This window comes from Zingiber officinale, chromosome 9A (assembly GCF_018446385.1).
Source record: "Zingiber officinale cultivar Zhangliang chromosome 9A, Zo_v1.1, whole genome shotgun sequence".
NCBI lineage: Eukaryota > Viridiplantae > Streptophyta > Magnoliopsida > Zingiberales > Zingiberaceae > Zingiber > Zingiber officinale.
The window spans coordinates 5,294,868-5,312,856 of NC_056002.1; the positions used below are offsets into that span (position 1 = coordinate 5,294,868).

General features: G+C 36.3%; 2 protein-coding genes across 2 annotated transcripts; both read right to left on the minus strand.

Annotated features, from left to right (window-relative positions):
* Positions 1 to 269: 269 nt before the first annotated feature.
* Positions 270 to 5,128, minus strand: LOC122021831. Its single transcript, XM_042579995.1, has 7 exons — positions 4,973 to 5,128; positions 4,641 to 4,726; positions 2,991 to 3,131; positions 2,731 to 2,893; positions 1,714 to 1,822; positions 944 to 1,151; positions 270 to 688 (listed from the first exon to the last, which is right to left on the minus strand). Exons 1-7 carry the CDS (start codon positions 5,091 to 5,093, stop codon positions 587 to 589), a joined length of 930 nt encoding a protein of 309 aa, XP_042435929.1. The 5' UTR covers positions 5,094 to 5,128; the 3' UTR covers positions 270 to 586.
* A 2,339-nt stretch (positions 5,129 to 7,467) lies between these two features.
* Positions 7,468 to 15,111, minus strand: LOC122019926 (probable inactive receptor kinase At5g10020). The gene is made up of 3 exons (XM_042577567.1): positions 13,982 to 15,111; positions 10,517 to 12,160; positions 7,468 to 8,288 (listed from the first exon to the last, which is right to left on the minus strand). Exons 1-3 carry the CDS (start codon positions 14,958 to 14,960, stop codon positions 7,708 to 7,710), a joined length of 3,204 nt encoding a protein of 1,067 aa, XP_042433501.1. The 5' UTR covers positions 14,961 to 15,111; the 3' UTR covers positions 7,468 to 7,707.
* Between the last annotated feature and the right edge of the window lie 2,878 nt (positions 15,112 to 17,989).

Genomic DNA, 17,989 nt, shown 5'->3' on the forward strand with positions numbered 1-17,989 from the left:
AGATTAAGTCGAAATTGACACCTTGTTGATCGCTAAGGTCGCTCGATACTTTTCATCATTTGTCACCTAGCAGAAGGGGGCTGTGTTGATCAATGTCATCCATGGTCTTTGCATCATCAATTGTTTCATAATAATATTAAAAGGAGAAAATATTTTCCTTATAAAGTACTCAATTTAAAAAAAATAATATCATTGTTATTTTACACTAATATTACGCAGATCAATCAGACCGTTAGTCATCGAAACATGTTCCATATAAAATAACGAAATTGTTGCAAGATATCATCATTTATCTATTACGATCATCATCGCCTTGTGTTGGTATTAGTTGCAATATACATACGTACACAAATGCCTACACAACATTACATATACGGCATTTCAAGGATCTAGGTATTAGTATAGAACACTATTGGTTGCTCTAAAATATTTTGTATTGGAATCATGGAAGTACCATGACGACACTTTGAAATAGTTGGCTATAGAACATTAATTGCACTAAATAAAGGGCTGAAGAAGTGTTGTTTTGCCTTCAGAAGCTTTCTATCCAACACTAGTAGCCTTCGACGGGTTTTGGTGTATCGAACTAAAGAAATCCAAGTCCTGCAAGCTCTTTGACATGAGCAGGTGGAAGGGGTGGTGGGCACCAATCTTTAACTAAACCATCAACATCCTCGACTACATACTCCTGTTTTTTATGTTTGGAAAAAAAATGATCAGACATCGTGAAGGAACTTAAAAAAGAATCAAAAACATAGCTTTAAGGTCACAAAAACTGGAGCTGCTGGAAGCAACAATTGGAAAAAGATAATATAAAACAGTTTGATCATTAGGTAATATTTATGCTGGAAACTACTAAAGCAAGGAGTCTGTATATCTCTGTTGAATGTAAATGATCAAAGGTGATAGGCGAACTAATTAGTATGAAGAAGGGGTGACTCACTCTCATCAGCAATTGTTTTCCGCGTGTGTAAAAATGGTGCTTCCAAATTTGTCGGCCAAAAACTGATGCGATGGTAATGGCGTAGAATATGCTCATGAAGGGGATAATCACTATGACAAAAAACTCCATAATGAACATCAACTCTAGCCAAGCTCGATCAACTTCTGCCATGGATCCATAGTAAAATGCTTTGATACACTCATTCCTCCTGCAGAATATGCCAAATAAATCCTTGAGCAACAAAGACATGTATATAGCTGAAAAGGGAAACAAGTAAACAAATTGACGTAGCAATCAGATGGGTTAAGGTCTTAAGGATAGGGCAATGAATGAGCTGAGCCAAGCTTGACTGAGCTCAAGCTTGGTTAGCAAAATCCTTATCAAAATTGAGCTTGTTATCAAAGCTCAATTAGTCATTGTCGTGCTTAAAAATTAGTCAAAATAATGATCTAATAAATAAATTTTATTATTTTCTCACTTTTAATATATTGTAAATAATATAAAAGTATAGAAATTGTGCGATATGTATAATATTTTTAATATATTTGCATGTGAAATAAGATTTTAGACAAATTAATAAATAAGGTTATTTACAGAAAAAATTTAATTCTAAATCAACCATGGTTTGACTTTACTGCCCACAAATAAATCTTTCAGAAATTGCAGAACATGGATATAAAGATTTGCAGGAGAAATTCCAAGATAGAATTCCATCTACGATGAATGTCTGGCTTCAGAAATAAGCAAAAAAAAAAAAGTCAGACAAATACCAGGATCTGTTGTCTTGATATGATTGAGGGTTGCGCTTGAGTATTCCTAGATGATAGCAAGCCAGGAAGAATCCGGAAAATCCAAGAAGAAGGCAACATAGTAGCACCACTATGGATACAAGAACAAATAGTAAGAACATTACTGCAAAAATAGAGCAGTACTCTCTAAAACAACATTTGTTTAAGAGTCCAATAGATTCCAATTCATAAATATATGCTAGATATATATCTTCTAGAGACAGATTTTTCCTCTAAAGGACTAAATTAGTTAGAGAATTTACTATGACAATCAACATAAATACATTCACTGCATATTTTTATTCTTTGCATATGCTAGGCTTTTAAACTGTCTTTGAGGATGTATCCTGCGTGAATAATATGGAACTTATTTCCTGAACATTTTCAGACTTGACTGGCTCGTTTTAGTGAAAGTTCAGCAATAATAAATCTAAAATCAGCCAGTGTAGTATTCTTTTCATAGTTTTAAAGAAAAAAAGTGAACTAAATGCAACACAATCCATTGTTTCAAGAGTCTTCAAGAGTGATTTGTTGACTTGACTGACTACATATAAAGATGCATTTTGATTTCCATGGATCTGAAATCATTAACTATTTGTCCTAAACGAGCATACTCTATCATAGAAATGGTATATGCTTCATCCTGTTTGCCAGTTATGCTTCCATCTAATTCTTGTTTGAACATCAAGATCAAAACAGCTATCACAACAAACACTATTGATTACTCTCCCTTCCAGAGGGGCATTTCCATTAGGTGTTTGCAGGTTAATTAGCATCAATTCCTGCTTAAATTAAGAGTGACCAACTCTTGGATCTGATTTTGCACTTCGAACAAAATTCCAATTTATAAATACATTTAAAATAAAATCACTCTATTCCTAGAAAAAAATGTATGTCTCACCAAAAATTCAGAACTGGATTGTGTTAACTATCATTATGATTTCATCATCATAATCATCAGTATCAGTAATTGCCATAGAATGGATAGAGGAAACATACCAAGACCATAATAGACATTGAATTCTGTAGCATAAACCCTGCCTAACGGCCACCAATAGTAGAAATAGTCGTAAAAAGTTCTACCATGAGAGTAACTGAATCTGCCAAAATAAGTCTGGGTTCCACAAACCAAATACCCGATACTTGCCAATAAACAGATTGTCTGGAGTAACACAGTGCGGTCATGTGAGAAAAACAAACAAGATATGATGTTCTCTACATAATAATGAATTAATAGGATGAAGTGAAAGCAAACCTACAATTTGAATCATTGCAAATAAGCATAGTATATTTCGAAACTTGAGGAACTGGAGAATTCTCCCTTTTCTTTCTGGATGAATATGTATCCTTAGATAGTAGGGAGCTTTGCAATCTGTACAGTTGGCAAATGCAAATCTTTCCTAAACAAAAAGAAATTTGTGAACTCAGATATAATGGGAGAACATTTTTTTTACAAAAGAAATAAAACAGAGAATGTGTACCATAACACAAATACAAAAATTGCTAAGATGGCTTTCGTCAAATAAGATCTAGTTCATTACTTAATATTCCTTCTTGAATTTGACATTTCATGCCTAATCAGCTAGTCTATTCCCTTAACAACACCAGAGAGACTGAGAAACTACTGTAACTATTATTCATACCCAAATTAGTCAACACCCATGCTCCATGCAAGTTATTTCTCTTTAAATGCATGACTATGTTTATTGCTTGAAATATGTTTATAGTCCAAGCAATCAACTAAAAGCACTTGTTCCCACTAGGTACGAATATTCTAGAGGTTGACTTCTAAGTGTGCATGAGTTGTGCTCCAATTAGGGGAACTAAGAGAAAAGGCCATCTACCTATTATCCAAAAAAAAAAAAAAAAAAACTAACTAAAAGCCCTTGTTTGGAATCAAAGTTAATTATTATTTAGTCTGCGCCAATATGACTGTTAATAGTCTTGCATAAAGCAACCAGTCAACCATAGGGCTGTAAACGAGCCGAGCCGAGCCGAGCTTTGGGGTGTTCAAGCTTGTTTGATAAGATAACCGAGCCGAGCCGAGCCGAGCTTAAAATGAACCAAACTTTTGAAATGAGTGTTCAAGTTTGGCTTGGTTTATTTTTTATGAGCTTGAGCTTGGTTCGTTTAGATGTTATCAAGCTCTCAATTCAAGCTTGGCTTGAGCTTGGTTCGTTTAGATATTATCAAGCTCTCAACTCAAGCTTGTTTGATTGTTTGAAACTTTTAATTGTTTGATTGGTTATTAAGATTGATAATTTAAATTTATTTATTTATTTTATTTTATTTTATTATTTATTTAGGATATTGAAAAGAATTTTATTAATAAATATGGTTCGTGAACATTGTTCACGAACGTTGTTCACGAACGTTGTTCACGAACGTTAACGAGCTGAACACATAAGTGTTCAAGCTTGTTTGTTTAGCTTAACAAGCTATTCAAGCTTGTTTGTTTAATTAATCCTATGTATATTGAACGAACATAAACAAGCTCTTACCAAGCCGAACACCAAGCTTGTTCACGAACGCTTGGTTCATTTACAGCCCTGACTCAACCATTGAGAAAAAAGAAATTCAAAACTTTCTCATCCAAGCTTGATATCTTTTGTGATGACTCTCAAATTTTTCTAATTTATGCTATTGTCACTCCCCTCGAGTATTCTTCACACCTCAAGCACTAAAAAATTCAGTCAAAAAAATTATTTCACAATTAACCATGAGATTATCGGTATGTAATTCCATCTTTTCAAGTGTCTGGCTTATCAAAGATGCGAGAATATTGTCTGCTAATATATCAATAAAAAAACACCACAGCTTAACATGCAAATAACCATCTTTAATTTCAACCAAAATAAAAATCAGATCTCTCTAGGAAAAAAGAAGGATTAGTACTTTTCTTAACTCACCTTTACAGCCCTATGATAGTTCAAGCATTCTCGGTGGACGAACTTCGAAGATCCCTCGCATTTGCAGGGTGAAATGAGATCCCTTCCTGAAAAATTTACAAAAGAAGAAGCCGAAACAATTCAGAAACCCATTTTTTCTCGAAAAACCCGTCATCCAAACCAGAAAAGATAAACCCCCTTTTGGCTTATCATTTTTTTTTTCTTTTTTCAATCTCCATTAGAACTCAAGTGGATGAACCAAGACTGATCGAAAAACCGAAAGAGGGGTAGAAAAAAAAAGTAATAAGGAGAGAGAAGAGATTGGGAGAAGGGATTTGAGGGAAGAAAATCACCATCACTTCTGAGGCAGACTCGGCAAAGGATTTGACTCAGCCGCCCAGCCTCCAGCTGGTCTACCTCATCGGGAGCATCGAGGGGCTCGGACGCCACAAGGGAGCCCTTCGTCTCCGCCATTAACCAAGAAGCGAAGAAGAGCAAGAGCAAAGAGCCTCCCCGGCTCAAACCCGAATATATAGATTTAAATAAGCAATATTCAATTAGCCCCTTGAAATTTGGGTCGCTGCCATTACAAACTATTGCCCATAGAATATTTCATAAAAGGTCGTGCGATTCAATAACTTAAACTAAATGGATTTACTAAACACTCATCTAAATATATGTAAAAGATAAAAGGGTTCAATTGCAAATTAGTTCAAGTCGAAAGTAACGATCCATTCCCAACGCGTTTGCATTTCTAAAACGGAGAGGGGGTTATTGTAAATTCAGTAGTTCAGATTTGACGTAGGATTACGACAATTATTATTATTTATTTATTATTTATAATATTTGGCCGGATAAGTTTTGGTCTCAAAAGTCAATTCGTAAGAAAGGCTTCGACTTGGCAAAGGCCAGCAAGTCAAACCAACAATTCCTTTGCATTTCTTCTGCACGTCAATTAATTCCCGTCGTTATGTTTCCAGCTGGAAAATAAAGGGAAATAATTGAAGGAAAATTGTTATCCAATAAAAATAGGAGTGTAATCAAGTCAAATTAAATTAAATTTTGAATATTTAAGTTTTATTTATTTATTATTGAACCGAATTTAAATTTTATTTAACGAATATATTTATTTCTCACGAGATTATTAAAATTTTTATTGAGCCTAAATGAAATTAATAAATTTAAATTTAAATATTTAATAAAAATTAAATTATATATTTAAAAAAAATTATAATATTCTTATTAAAATTTATAATTTTATTTTTATAAATAAATTTAATATATTTATCTATATGTTTCTATAAATTCAATATCAAAATTATTATTTTTATTTAAAAATTGATTCATGAGTTTAACGAACATGTTCACGAGCTAATAAATTGAATATTATGAACCTTAAGCTTGGTTTATTTATCTTAACAAGACTCATTAAATGAGCTCAAACGAATTTTTATCGAATCGAGCTTCAAATAGTTCATGAACGACTTGATTTATTTATACTCCTAAATAAAGATAATAATATCTATAAATAAAAATTATGAATAATATTAGTAAATAAAATTTATAAATTATATTTATCAATTTGTAATCATATAAAGAAGCTCTGACTAATTTGACTATCAAAGTATGAGAAGGGAGAGAGTGGAGGTGTTGGTTTGGTGCAATTCAATCATAATTTTTTTTAATTCAAATATGGTTCACGTCTAAAATGAGAATATATCAACTAACCAATTTAACTGTCAACTAACCGGATTAACATTCAATAAAACACTAGTTGGGACATAAGACTCCTAATTCTTTACAATTTTAATAATTCTGAGATTTGTTGAGAGAGAACTCCTGATAAAAAAAATCAATTAGGGATGGTTCACTCCCAATTATAATTAGATCATAATTCCAATCTGACCACAATTAATTATGATCCCTTCATAAGTTCATCATCTCCATCAGATTATAATTTGGATCAGAATGGACGGTTAGAAACCGCCCGAAGGCCGTCAGAAGTGGGCAAATACTCAGGTTATCGGGCGCTAAGCAAGAGGCGACCTCCAGACAACCTCCGACAGTCCGCTCCGATCCAAATTATAATTTATTGAGGACGATGAACTCATGAAAAAATCACAAATAATTATGACTGAATTATAATTATGATCCGATTACATTTAAGAATAGATCATCCCTTAGTCCACCTTTTTATTTTATCAATTGAAGATCTGGTCCCATTTGTTTATTTTATGAATTGAAGATCTGGTCCCATTTGTTCATGACATATACCAAACAGAAGTATCCTTGCCGAAGGAAGTTTCCATTGACAGTGTACGGAAGTTGCTTCATATTTTTATCCTGAATTATCAATCAATGTAATATTATAATTTTCTATAAGATTCATATCAAAATATTTTTTTCTACTCATAAATAGGTTGAAATGCTCTAATTTTCATGAAGAACTTAATAATATTATGGATCATTTATAATCATGCATTTTCTGGTTGGTGAATTATTTTTTTTAATAATATAATACAATGATATTTAGATACTTTGATTTACCATAAGAATATAATAAAAAATCATTAGTTAAAATAATCTTATTTCTTTTACATTTTTACAATTGAAGAGTGTGGCATTTGTCAAATTGTAATTGCACTAAGGCATTTGAAAGTTAATATATGTACCAAATGTTATATTAACACCTTTTAATCAATACAAATAAGATTTCAAGATTCGCACCATATAATGCAGCAAGGGATCTAAAAGAAACTCTTTATAAGCTTAACAAATCCACAAAGTTGTAACTATGTCAAATAAAATATATCAATATGTTTTAAGAGATTTGTGGTTCCTGTCAAAATGGATACGAAAGAGATCCCTTGGAAGGGCCACATGATCTAGACAGAATTGGTAAAACAAAGATCATCCTTTGCAATTCAACTCAACACACTCGCACTGATCCAATCAACAAATGATAAGCTCTTTACACTAAATTTTGAAGGTGCCTTGGGTTGCAAGGCTTTTGAACCCGAAAAAAAATGTGGGGAAAAAATTAAATTCCAGCTACATGTACAAAAGGAGGAAATTAGGGGAGAAATTTTCATATTGTTATGGCACAGAGATCTTGAAAGACCGTCCTGATGTTTGGTCTCTCATTTGCTGGAAGAATACACCGGAGCGATACTGCAAGCAGTTCGTCCATGACCCTCGGAGCTTCCTCTAAACCTGAGATATCCCTGTCAAAGCAGTCAGTTCCCCTTCCCTCCCTGTTGCACATTTGCACCCAATCGGTAAGATCAACTGCACCCGTTTGGCCTGAGATGATATCACCCGCACTTCTTCGAGTAAGCATCTCCATGAGTATTACGCCGAATGCATACACATCAGCCTTGAAAGATGGGGATGGCTTGCTTGCAGTTTGCAGCTCAGGTGCCCGGTACCCAAGTGCTCCCAAGTTTAAAATTTGTTCTGCTGTTCCATTGTGTGTCATGAGACGATGAAGGCTATAATCTGTCAACCTAGCAGTGAGATCTGGACCAGTGAGGAGGATATTTGTTGGTTTTAGACTTCCATGAGCTAGGCCCTTCTCATTATGGAGGTAATACAAACAACAAGCCACATCGATAGCAATTTTTAGCCTTTGGCTAACCGAGAGGCGGGAGTACCTTCTAGGTGTTGACTCTGCATAAAGAAGCAATTTAACCACAACATTAGATGCTCCCATTGTCTGAAAGCTTAAATATTTGATAACCTCATACAGTCAAATACAATTCAACTTCACAATCACCAACCTAATTTCTAGTTTTAAGCTACAGCCAATGGAGATAAGGTAGGCCAAATAAATGTGCTTTGGAAACAGAAGCGCAAACAAAATTGGTTAAAAGTGAAAGGCCAAACAATATAGCACAAGGGAAAAGAAAAATCACAGCAATAATTGTGTTTTCAATCTCCATGCTTGACCATTCTCATTAACTGCCTATTCTTATAACCTTCTTACATGTCCATGTTTAGCCATTCTGACATTTTGCTCGCAATTGTCTACAACATTCCATCTCACAAGTCTGAAATTCCCTCATTAGACCATCTGCGGCCTGATTTTGTTCTTTCAATTATTTTGTATTCAGTAATTTGTGTGATAGTTGCTGATAATGCACTAGAAGAATGGAAAAACTAGCTCAAGTACTGAACAAAAATATAATGTTGATCCATCTTCTAGTCTACGATTAATCTTCATTTTCTAGCACCAGATAGATAAGGAACAAACTGTAGGTAGCCTGAGGTAGTTTTGATGTGGTCAACCGAGTTAAATTTGATCCTGTGTGTATTCGATGCCTTATGCCTAAGTATGCAGAAACTTAGGAGCACAAGAAGTCGAGCGAAAGACGCAACTAGCAAGAAGGATGGCACGGGAGAGTTGACGGACTCGATGCGTCCGAGAGACGAGGTGCTGCGGAAAAGTACGCTGGCAGATGAGAAGGAAGCGTATGATGTTTCCGACGGACGAGAAACCAAAGTGGAAGCTTGCTCGAGGAGAAGGCCGAAAAATGAGTTCGGATGAGCCCTCTTTCAGATGGCCGAAATCACCCAAGCGAACGGAGTTGGAACGAAGGAGAAACGAGCAGTCAACAAAGGTTGACTGCTCCAGGTGCCCGGATGCTCCGGGCGCTCGGACTCCCTGGGGCAGGCCCAAGGCGCCTCCCTTGGCGAGCTTCGAACGGGTCGTGTCAGTACGATCCGGGCGCCCAGAGGTGGTTCGAGTGCTCGGAGGTGCTCCAGGTACTCGGACCAAATAAGTTTTATCCTAATCGAGCTGTTGCGAACATTGCAGCGTGTATAAAGTTTTATCCACACTCAAGCGCCCAGAGCCCTTCTGGGCGCCCAGAACTGCCACATAAGCAAATGGTCAAATTCGACCAGCATGCTATAAATAGAGCCCTAATCTCAGTAGTTCGGTCATTCACTTGTACACGAATTCATTTTCTGTTTTACTACTTTAATTGTGAGTTGTCAACATTGTAAGAGGCTACTCCGCTCGAAAGAGAATTCTAAGTGAGCTTTTCATAGTCTTGGATTAACAATCTTTTGATTACAAACAAAGTAAATTTCTATATCTCTTTTTTTTATTAATTAGTTTATTATTTTTTTTATACAAGTGTTTGTCTAAATTATTTCAAAAGATCGAGAAAGGTCAGTTTGTTTTTTTTGGACAATTTACCCTCTCTTACTGGCCAACCAAGGACCAACACAAACTACATTTCAATTGACAAACAACTGAAAAATTCTACCAGGAAAATATTATATTCATTATTATGTAGTATCAAATTTGATCAAGTGTCAAAATATTCATATCGATTTGTACTTAGAATACTACTTCGATAAATTTATTGAACCGGTAGTATGGGGAGTTATTGACAGCACACTTATGATGAATTTCTTGAACTTATGATATGCAGTGTTGTTTAGGTTACCCTTATGATGAACTTATTGAAACTGTGGTACGGAGGTGAAGTATTAATGAGAAAAAAGAGTCCTTTACAAATAAGAATGTCACCAAATTATACCAGTTCTAAAAGGGCATTAACAATCTTTATTTTATTCATTCAAAGTTGATCAAAATCCCTTCCAATGATTTAGTAAATTATACTGACGCCTCTAGTCTTATATTTGCTTATGATTTGATAATTGAGTAATGCTAGGCTTCAAGGCTGAGTTAATTGATTTTATATGACAGGGTACATTGACAAAACAATGGAAGGCATTATCTGAAGAAGTTTACTACAGGTTTCAGTGGTAGATTGTTCACATAACACTAGGGGGGAAATCCTTCCCACAGATCATATAAAAGTCTAGCAACCAATGTCAATATCCAAAAAGCGGCTGACATAGAATAAAGTTGAAGAAACTCATACCGTAAAGATAAAGTGACAAACTATCTCCATTAACGTAGTCAGAAATGATCAATCTTTCTTGCTCCCTTGGACCCCAATAATAGCCCCTCCAAGGGATGATATTTGGATGTCTGATGGTTCCAATTCTCTTTGCCTCCTTAGCAAATTCCTTTTTGACTTTAACAAGGCCTACTCTTAGCCACTTGACAGTCATAACATGGCCACTATCGAGGGTTGCTTTGTAGGATGTACCATGGCTGCTTCTACCAAGAACTTCTGCAGGGGCACGAGATAATTCTTCAGCTGTGAATATCAAAGAGTTGTCTAAGAAAAAGAGTTCTCCAGCTAAACGATCTGGTGAATAAACGTCCAACATTACTGGTTGTTCAGATACAAGTGAATTGGTAAAATGAGGTGATGAGCACAATGGTGATCCTGGAGAAGACCTCTCTCCTTCTGTAGCAGGATAATTTTGCACGTGGTTCATAGAAGTTTCTGAAGTTTTACTATCAGAATATCCATATTCAACAGCCTCTGCCAATAACTCCTTCTGTGCCGATACTGTTCTAGAAGCTGTCAATAAATGGTCATTGGAAAAACTAACTGAAGTAGTCACAGGATTATCCTTCAATGATCTGAATATATTTGGACGGCCTAATCTCCCCAGTTTTAATTCTCTTCCAGTAGATCGGTCTCCAGAACAATTCTTTCCACAGAGTTCCTGGGACCGGATCATGTATAATATCATCACTGCAAATAAAATTAACATGACACCACCAACTGACCCGACAATAGCAGCTATTCGGACGTTATACTTCCAACGGTCATGATTTCCATCCAATTCACCATCATTTTCTGAAGGCATGCCACGAGGAGAGACAAGTAATGTATTCCCAGGATAAAATGAGTCAGGTGGAAATCTCTGCAGACTTTGTGGGATGGTGCCAGACAGATCATTATAGGAAACGTTAAAAACCTTCAGAGTTGGTTGAGGCATATCAGGTATATCACCATCAAAATGATTTATTGACAGATCAAGGATTTCCAAAGAGTTGAGCTTGCCTAGCTCACTAGGCAACTCTCCCAACAAGGAATTATTTCGAAGAATAAGAAGCTTAAGTCTTTGAAGGTTAACAATTTCTATCGGCAATGGACCAGTCAACGTGTTATCAGATAAGTCAAGGCTCTCTAAATGACAATAAGATGGTAAAACAAGTGATTCAGTTGAATGTGAGCTTTGAATTGGAATATTCCCAAAAAATTGGTTTCCTGAGAGATTCAAACTAGTTAGAATAGATTTGAAAAATCCTGGAAGAATTGATCCTGAGAATCCATTCATACTGAGATCAAGTTCTGACAACAAAGGATAGTTTTCCAATGCAGACGGAAGGACGCCTGTTAAATGGTTATTTTGAATCCTTATGGATCTCAGGTTCTGGAGTTGAGATGCCTCAGGATAGTTACCCGACAATGAATTTGAACTTAAATCAATAGCTTCTAATGTGTTTCCCCAATTGGGCAGTACAGATAGATCACCAGATATATTATTATTACTAAAATCCACTGATATACACAACCCTATTCTTGAAGGCAATGAACCTGTTAGCATATTGGATGAGAGATTTAGAAGCTTCAGGGAAGTAGAGTTGACATCCAAAGCATTACCTGCGTATACATCAAACTTGTTATTTTGGATGAAACACTACAGTGTAATGTAAAGTTCCATAAAACAAACAAAATTTCAGTTAAACTGTAACTGAAAAATCAGAAAGCGCAGGCATTAGTACCATGAAGAAGGATAATTTTATCCATCTTAGGCAGAGCAGTCAACTGATTTTTCATGTAACTATTTGTAGGAGTCATGAGATATTGTTTTGACAAGACTTCCAGTTTTGGACCAATTCTTTTCCATAAAAAAAAATGGAAGAAATTTTAAAAAATAGAGAGAACACCTATATCCATATCTTCATTCTTAAAGGTCAGAACGCCCCGGATAAGTGCAGGATATATATCAAGCCTACAATAGACCCACCAATTCTTCAACCCAACTTGCCCACCTATCATTATCATCATGAAGTTATGTTTGTTCAAACTATTTGATGTCAGCAATTTGCCTCCCTAAACTTTCAAATAAATCTTTAATGTTTCTGATGTTATTTGATATAGTCAAAGAGGCACTGAAGATTTGACAAAATACTAACACCTCCACACCAGTCCATACTTTTCTGAAAGACAAGTGGATTGTGTGGATTGCTAAGGCCAAGCAAGGATAATTGCTTTGGACACAGCCACATCCACACACAAGGAAGTTGTACAAGATTAAGCTCCCATCCTATTCAATGAATCTCTTCCAGAACAGGTGCACCTAAGAAGGCTTTTCGCCTCCCATACAAATCAGTCAACCAGCCACACATGCAAGCACATTTGTTTCATCCATCCCATTAACAAAGGGCATGTGCAATGACCAAAATTGATAATTGTACGGGGAAAATCTATTCATTTATAAGGGCACACTTAAGACCCAGAACAATACAATCAAGATACACATATCAGCCCTTTTATGATATATTTTCATTTATATTTGAGAAGTTTATGTCCTCTGGTTGTCCCAAGCCCCTTCAGTTAAATCAATAATCAATATACATATCCCATTTTCCTGCAAATCTCATGTCCCAACTCAACCCTTGAAACGAACCTCTGCCAAGTATGTTGCAGTTGTCATCTCCAATGACTATGTTCTCTCTTTAATGTGATCGTTAACACCTCTATAAGGGAGAATGAGAGGCTTTTCTATAGTCACATTGATTTTTGTTTACATTACTTTTCTCTTTCATATCTAACTTAGCATTACAATGTTTTCAAAATTCTGCAAATGTTTCCAATTAGTCACACTCTGAATTATGAATTACACAACTATTTATGTTGTTTGATTAGATTCATCTTCTCTTTTCATACAATGAGACACTCAGAATTAATAACACAACTAATTGCATTGACTTTAAGGGACTAATTTATTTCTGTATAATCACTAAAGCTACCAATAGATCATTTCAGAGGACCAGAACCCACAAAGTCTTGTAAATATTCTGTGTGCCAGGTAGGACTAAAAGTGAATGGCAATTATTCTCTGTCCCAAAAGAAAAAATCAATGAAGCAAATACTTCCCACTTGAGTTGATTTCTCTCACTCTGATGGGTGAGTGATACGTGCAAAAAATTTGATAAAAATACATTAATCTTTGTACCCTGATGGAATATAAATTATCTGAAAAACACAAAAATAAAACATCCATATATGATATCTAAGTTCAATAGTCTTATTCATTAATATCTCTATTAGCAATGAGTATGAGAAGTAAAAAAGGGATAAAGGCACAGTTTAAGTGAAAGTAAATAATGGCAAGCACAAGAATACTCAAATGGGCCATGTTTCTCTGGGAAGTTTCACAAGAGGTCTTCATAACATCATATGTGGTAGCTTATTTACCTGTAAGCCCATTTCCACTAAGGTCTATTTCCTGCAACTGCAGTGGACTGGCAAGCAATGCACGTGGCATAGATCCATACAGCTTATTACCAGCAGCACGAAAAACTTTTAAGCTGTACACGGAATCAAAAGCCGGAAGCTCTCCAGTCAATTGATTGTTGCTCACATCTAACATCTCCAAATTCTTGAACGTCTGAATCAATTCATTTGTAAAGAAGCCACCAAAGAGATTGTTATTGCTCAAATTCAAATACTTGACCGTATTCCCCAAGGCCGTGAGGTTAACTGCGTCAACAAGGAGATTTCCAGTGAAGTAATTGCTACTCAGATCAACATATTCATTGTTCCTTAGCGCCGCAAGAAGCTCCGCCATGTCACCCCACAGGCCATTGGACCGCAAATCAAGCACCCTAAGCTGCTGTAGATTCCGAATCCCCGTGGGGAATCCTTGCGTAAAATTGTTATAAGAGAGATCGAGGAACAACAGGCCGCCGATATCAGTAATTCGCTCAGGTACGGGACCGTAAAACCTGTTCCCCGAGAGATCCAAGTGCTTGAGCTGGGCCATGCTGCCGAGGCCGGGCACAAGGCGGCCGGTGAAGTCATTGCCGGAGAGGCTGAGGTTCTGGAGGTAACTGAGGCCAGTTAGAGTCGAGAACTTGAGGTCGCCGCTAAGGTCGCGGCGGGAGAGGTCGACGGAGACGACGTTCCCGGCGGCGTCGCAAGAGACGCCGAACCAGGAGGGAGTGGCGCCGCAGGGGGTGGATCCGGGCTTCCAGGAGTCGAGGGCGGAGACGGAGGGGCTGGAGATGCCTTTCTTGAACTCGAGGAGTGACTTGGCGTCGTCGGCCGGGCCGGCCGCGGAGGCGGAGGAGGCGAGGAGGAGGAAGACGAGGGGAAGTGCAGCGCGGAGGCACGGATCCATCGTCTGCCAGAGTTTCTCTCCGCCAGTGAGGAGGGTGGGAGAGAGGGGTTTCATGTCCAGGGAGCGACGGAGGGAACCCTAGCCATGAGAGACAGAGAGACAGCGAGAAGGTTGCGGGCGTTTGGGAAGAAGTTAGAACATGGAAACGGTATTAATTAACGAGAATGAAAAAACCTTTGCAGAAGAGAAGCCAAGAGAAAGAGAAGCGAGGAAGCGCACACAGCTATAAACTTACAGACTGTAAAGGCCGCGGTTTTTTTTTTAATAAATAAATAAAGAAAATGAAAGAGAAAAACACCTAACACCACGGCGCCACGTACAAGACTGCAAATAGGCCAATAGGGTCTTCGGTGTGTTTTATTATTATTATTATTAAAAAAAAAAAAAAAAGAGTGTTCTTGATTATTTTTCTAAAAAATGTTTGTTTGTGTTTCTTGCATGAATATGTACACTTGAGAATTTGCTTATAAGTGCTTCTTGTTTAAAAGAACTTATTTTTCATCTAATTTAAGCATGTGAATGAATACTCTCGAGATTAAAAACAAAAGAATTGATTTTATTTTTAAAAGAGCATACATAATATAGCACGTTACCAAGACATTTTTTAATGATCAAATCATAATCTACGAAGATATTTATTGGTCAAATCTGACCAAGTTAATTGGTATAGTTGTATAATTCTTAATATAAAATTACTATAAGTTAAATTATAAAAATATTTTTAATTATGATTGTTTCAGTCTGAAATTGGTGAAGACGGTGAATTAAGGACATGACTTTGCTATTGACTTGTTGAAGACTTCGTGTTGTCCGAGTGTTGGTGTCGAATTAGGGAAGGAGTCCCCGACATTCGCTCTGCACGCTCAAGTCAGTGATTGGTTTAGAAGAAGAAAGTGATAGCAATGAACCGTAGTAAAGAATGTGTACAAATAAGAAGCAACGCATACTTTTACATGTAGATGGAGACTTCTTTTATAGTATCACTGTTGCGTTATATACGCATCTCAAAAGTATTAACATATTTACCAAAGCTTTCCTAAAAAAAGGACAGACCATATATAAAATACTTCAAACATTTTTCCTTAAGTAGACACATAAATATGTATGATTTGACAGGCTAGAAGCTTCTAAAAGATGATTTATTAACAGAATATTTTCTGTCATTTTCGATACAAACTTCTAAAAGAATATAATATGACATATATTTGAGTCTCATCGTAGGTCGACCGGTCGCCACTCGATTGGTCCTTCATTTGCCAAAGAGGTCTACTATATCCGATTGGATGGAATGATAGACTGGGTACATAGTTTTAAAGCTCATCTATAAGTTTTAAAGGGCAGTCGTTTTGAAGGTCTGGTTGGCACTTCACGTTCGACTGACAATGTGAGATTCACTCAATCGACGTAGCCTAGTCAACGATTCTAGGTCCACCTGACCATATGATTTTAATGTAGGATCGAAAAGAATTTAGATATCTCCACATTTGCATGATATTGTCCACTTTAGGCCTACACCCTCATGGCTTTGTTCTTTGACTCTCCCCAAAAGGCCTCGTACCAATGAAGATATTTTTTCTCTTTATAAATTATGATTTTTTCCATGTATTTTATAATATAAAATTATATTTACAACCTTGCAAACCCAACATTTAATCTTCACTTCAATTGATCCTCTTTACTTTAACTCATTTTTAATGACATCTTGCCCCCACGGGCTGGATCAACTAGTAAGTTGCCTGGTTGTTTGCTCAAATGGCCAAAGGTCGAGGGTCGCCAGTTGCACACGGGAATAATATTCCTGATTTGTTGGTCAAAAACTCCTAAGACCCCAGTCAACTTTCTAGCCCAGCACTCACCGTGATTTACTTCCTCTGAAATCCTGGCGGGCCAGGTTCGGGGGCCGCTAGGGTGACGGTTCCACTTTGTTGCTCAAATTTTTAATGACATCTTTATCATTATCACGGTATCAATGACTTTATTGAAAGATAATTTTTTAACACGCACGGAATTTTAGTTGGTGAAATTTCTCTTTCCTATAGTGATATTAAAAATGATCATCCATATAAAATTAGATAGGAACCAAAATAGGAGTTGATTAAGCTTAAAAGACACTTAATACTTGATTAGCGCTGTAATTTGCAAGCTAAGAATAGGATGGGCTATTCAATTGTTTATGTTTTCTTAATCCACCCTCGAAATGTACTTTATCTCATATTGAACCATATATAAACAATTGGCACCAATCTGCAAACTATATTGAATTCATACATGGCGAATTAAGCCAAGTTACTAAACTTCTAGTTAGACCCCTGGATTTAAATAAATATAGATATAAAAAATTATAAACTAATGATATCCACTCATTCCTAATTAATATATGATTAATTATCAGTTTATGGTCAGCTCTGTAAAGGAGGATCGCATTCATTATCATTATAACTATAAATTATTACACCATTAATTAATTACCCTCTAATAAACTGATTAATTATATTGTCACGTCAAGAACAAGATGGAAAGGAAGGAGAATTTTTAGGTGTAGTGCCTCTCTGCCTACCAGGCAAAAGAACAACTCAAATCTGTGGTCAGATTAGACAAATTAAGAGTAAGTCAGAGAGATAAGGCATGATGTCCCAATTGGAAGACAACCAAGTAAACTTATCTATTCCAGCTCATTATTGCTTTACAGAGCATATAATATGTGAATCAAGTCTCAAATTACTACAACTCTATCATTTTCCAGACACACACTGCAACAGTGGTGAGGATGAGGAAATGCATGAACATTGCAGCTTTCCATGTGCATGCCACATGGAATGTATGATTGGAGAGGCATGATCAGCAGCAGCTGCTACGTTGAAATTTAGTTTAATATAATATAATAATGAATGAGGGTGGGGCATGCATGGGCATGGCACATGACTGCTTGCTGCAATTTCTGAGCCAGGGTTTTTGAGCTTTGACTCGCCTGGTACTTTCTAATTTGTATATACGTATGACTTTTCAGGTCAGTGTTGTTGTCTCAGAAGTACTAATTTTGAGAGAGATGGTGAGAAAATGGTAGAAGGTGACTCATCAATCAT

Bases quoted from the DNA above. Each gene is read 5' to 3' on its own strand.
- LOC122021831 (XM_042579995.1), bottom strand. From the start codon at position 5,093: ATGGCGGAGACGAAGGGCTCCCTTGTGGCGTCCGAGCCCCTCGATGCT. The intron at 3,132-4,640 runs GTGAGTTAAGAA...CTTTTTGTTTAG, and splicing joins ACTATCATAGGGCTGTAAAG to GAAAGATTTGCATTTGCCAA. The intron at 1,152-1,713 runs GTATTTGTCTGA...CATATTCTGCAG, and splicing joins TATCAAGACAACAGATCCTG to GAGGAATGAGTGTATCAAAG.
- LOC122019926 (XM_042577567.1), bottom strand. From the start codon at position 14,960: ATGAAACCCCTCTCTCCCACCCTCCTCACTGGCGGAGAGAAACTCTGG. The intron at 12,161-13,981 runs GTAAATAAGCTA...ATGTATACGCAG, and splicing joins TAGTGGAAATGGGCTTACAG to GTAATGCTTTGGATGTCAAC. The intron at 8,289-10,516 runs GTATGAGTTTCT...TTCTTTATGCAG, and splicing joins TTTGTCACTTTATCTTTACG to AGTCAACACCTAGAAGGTAC.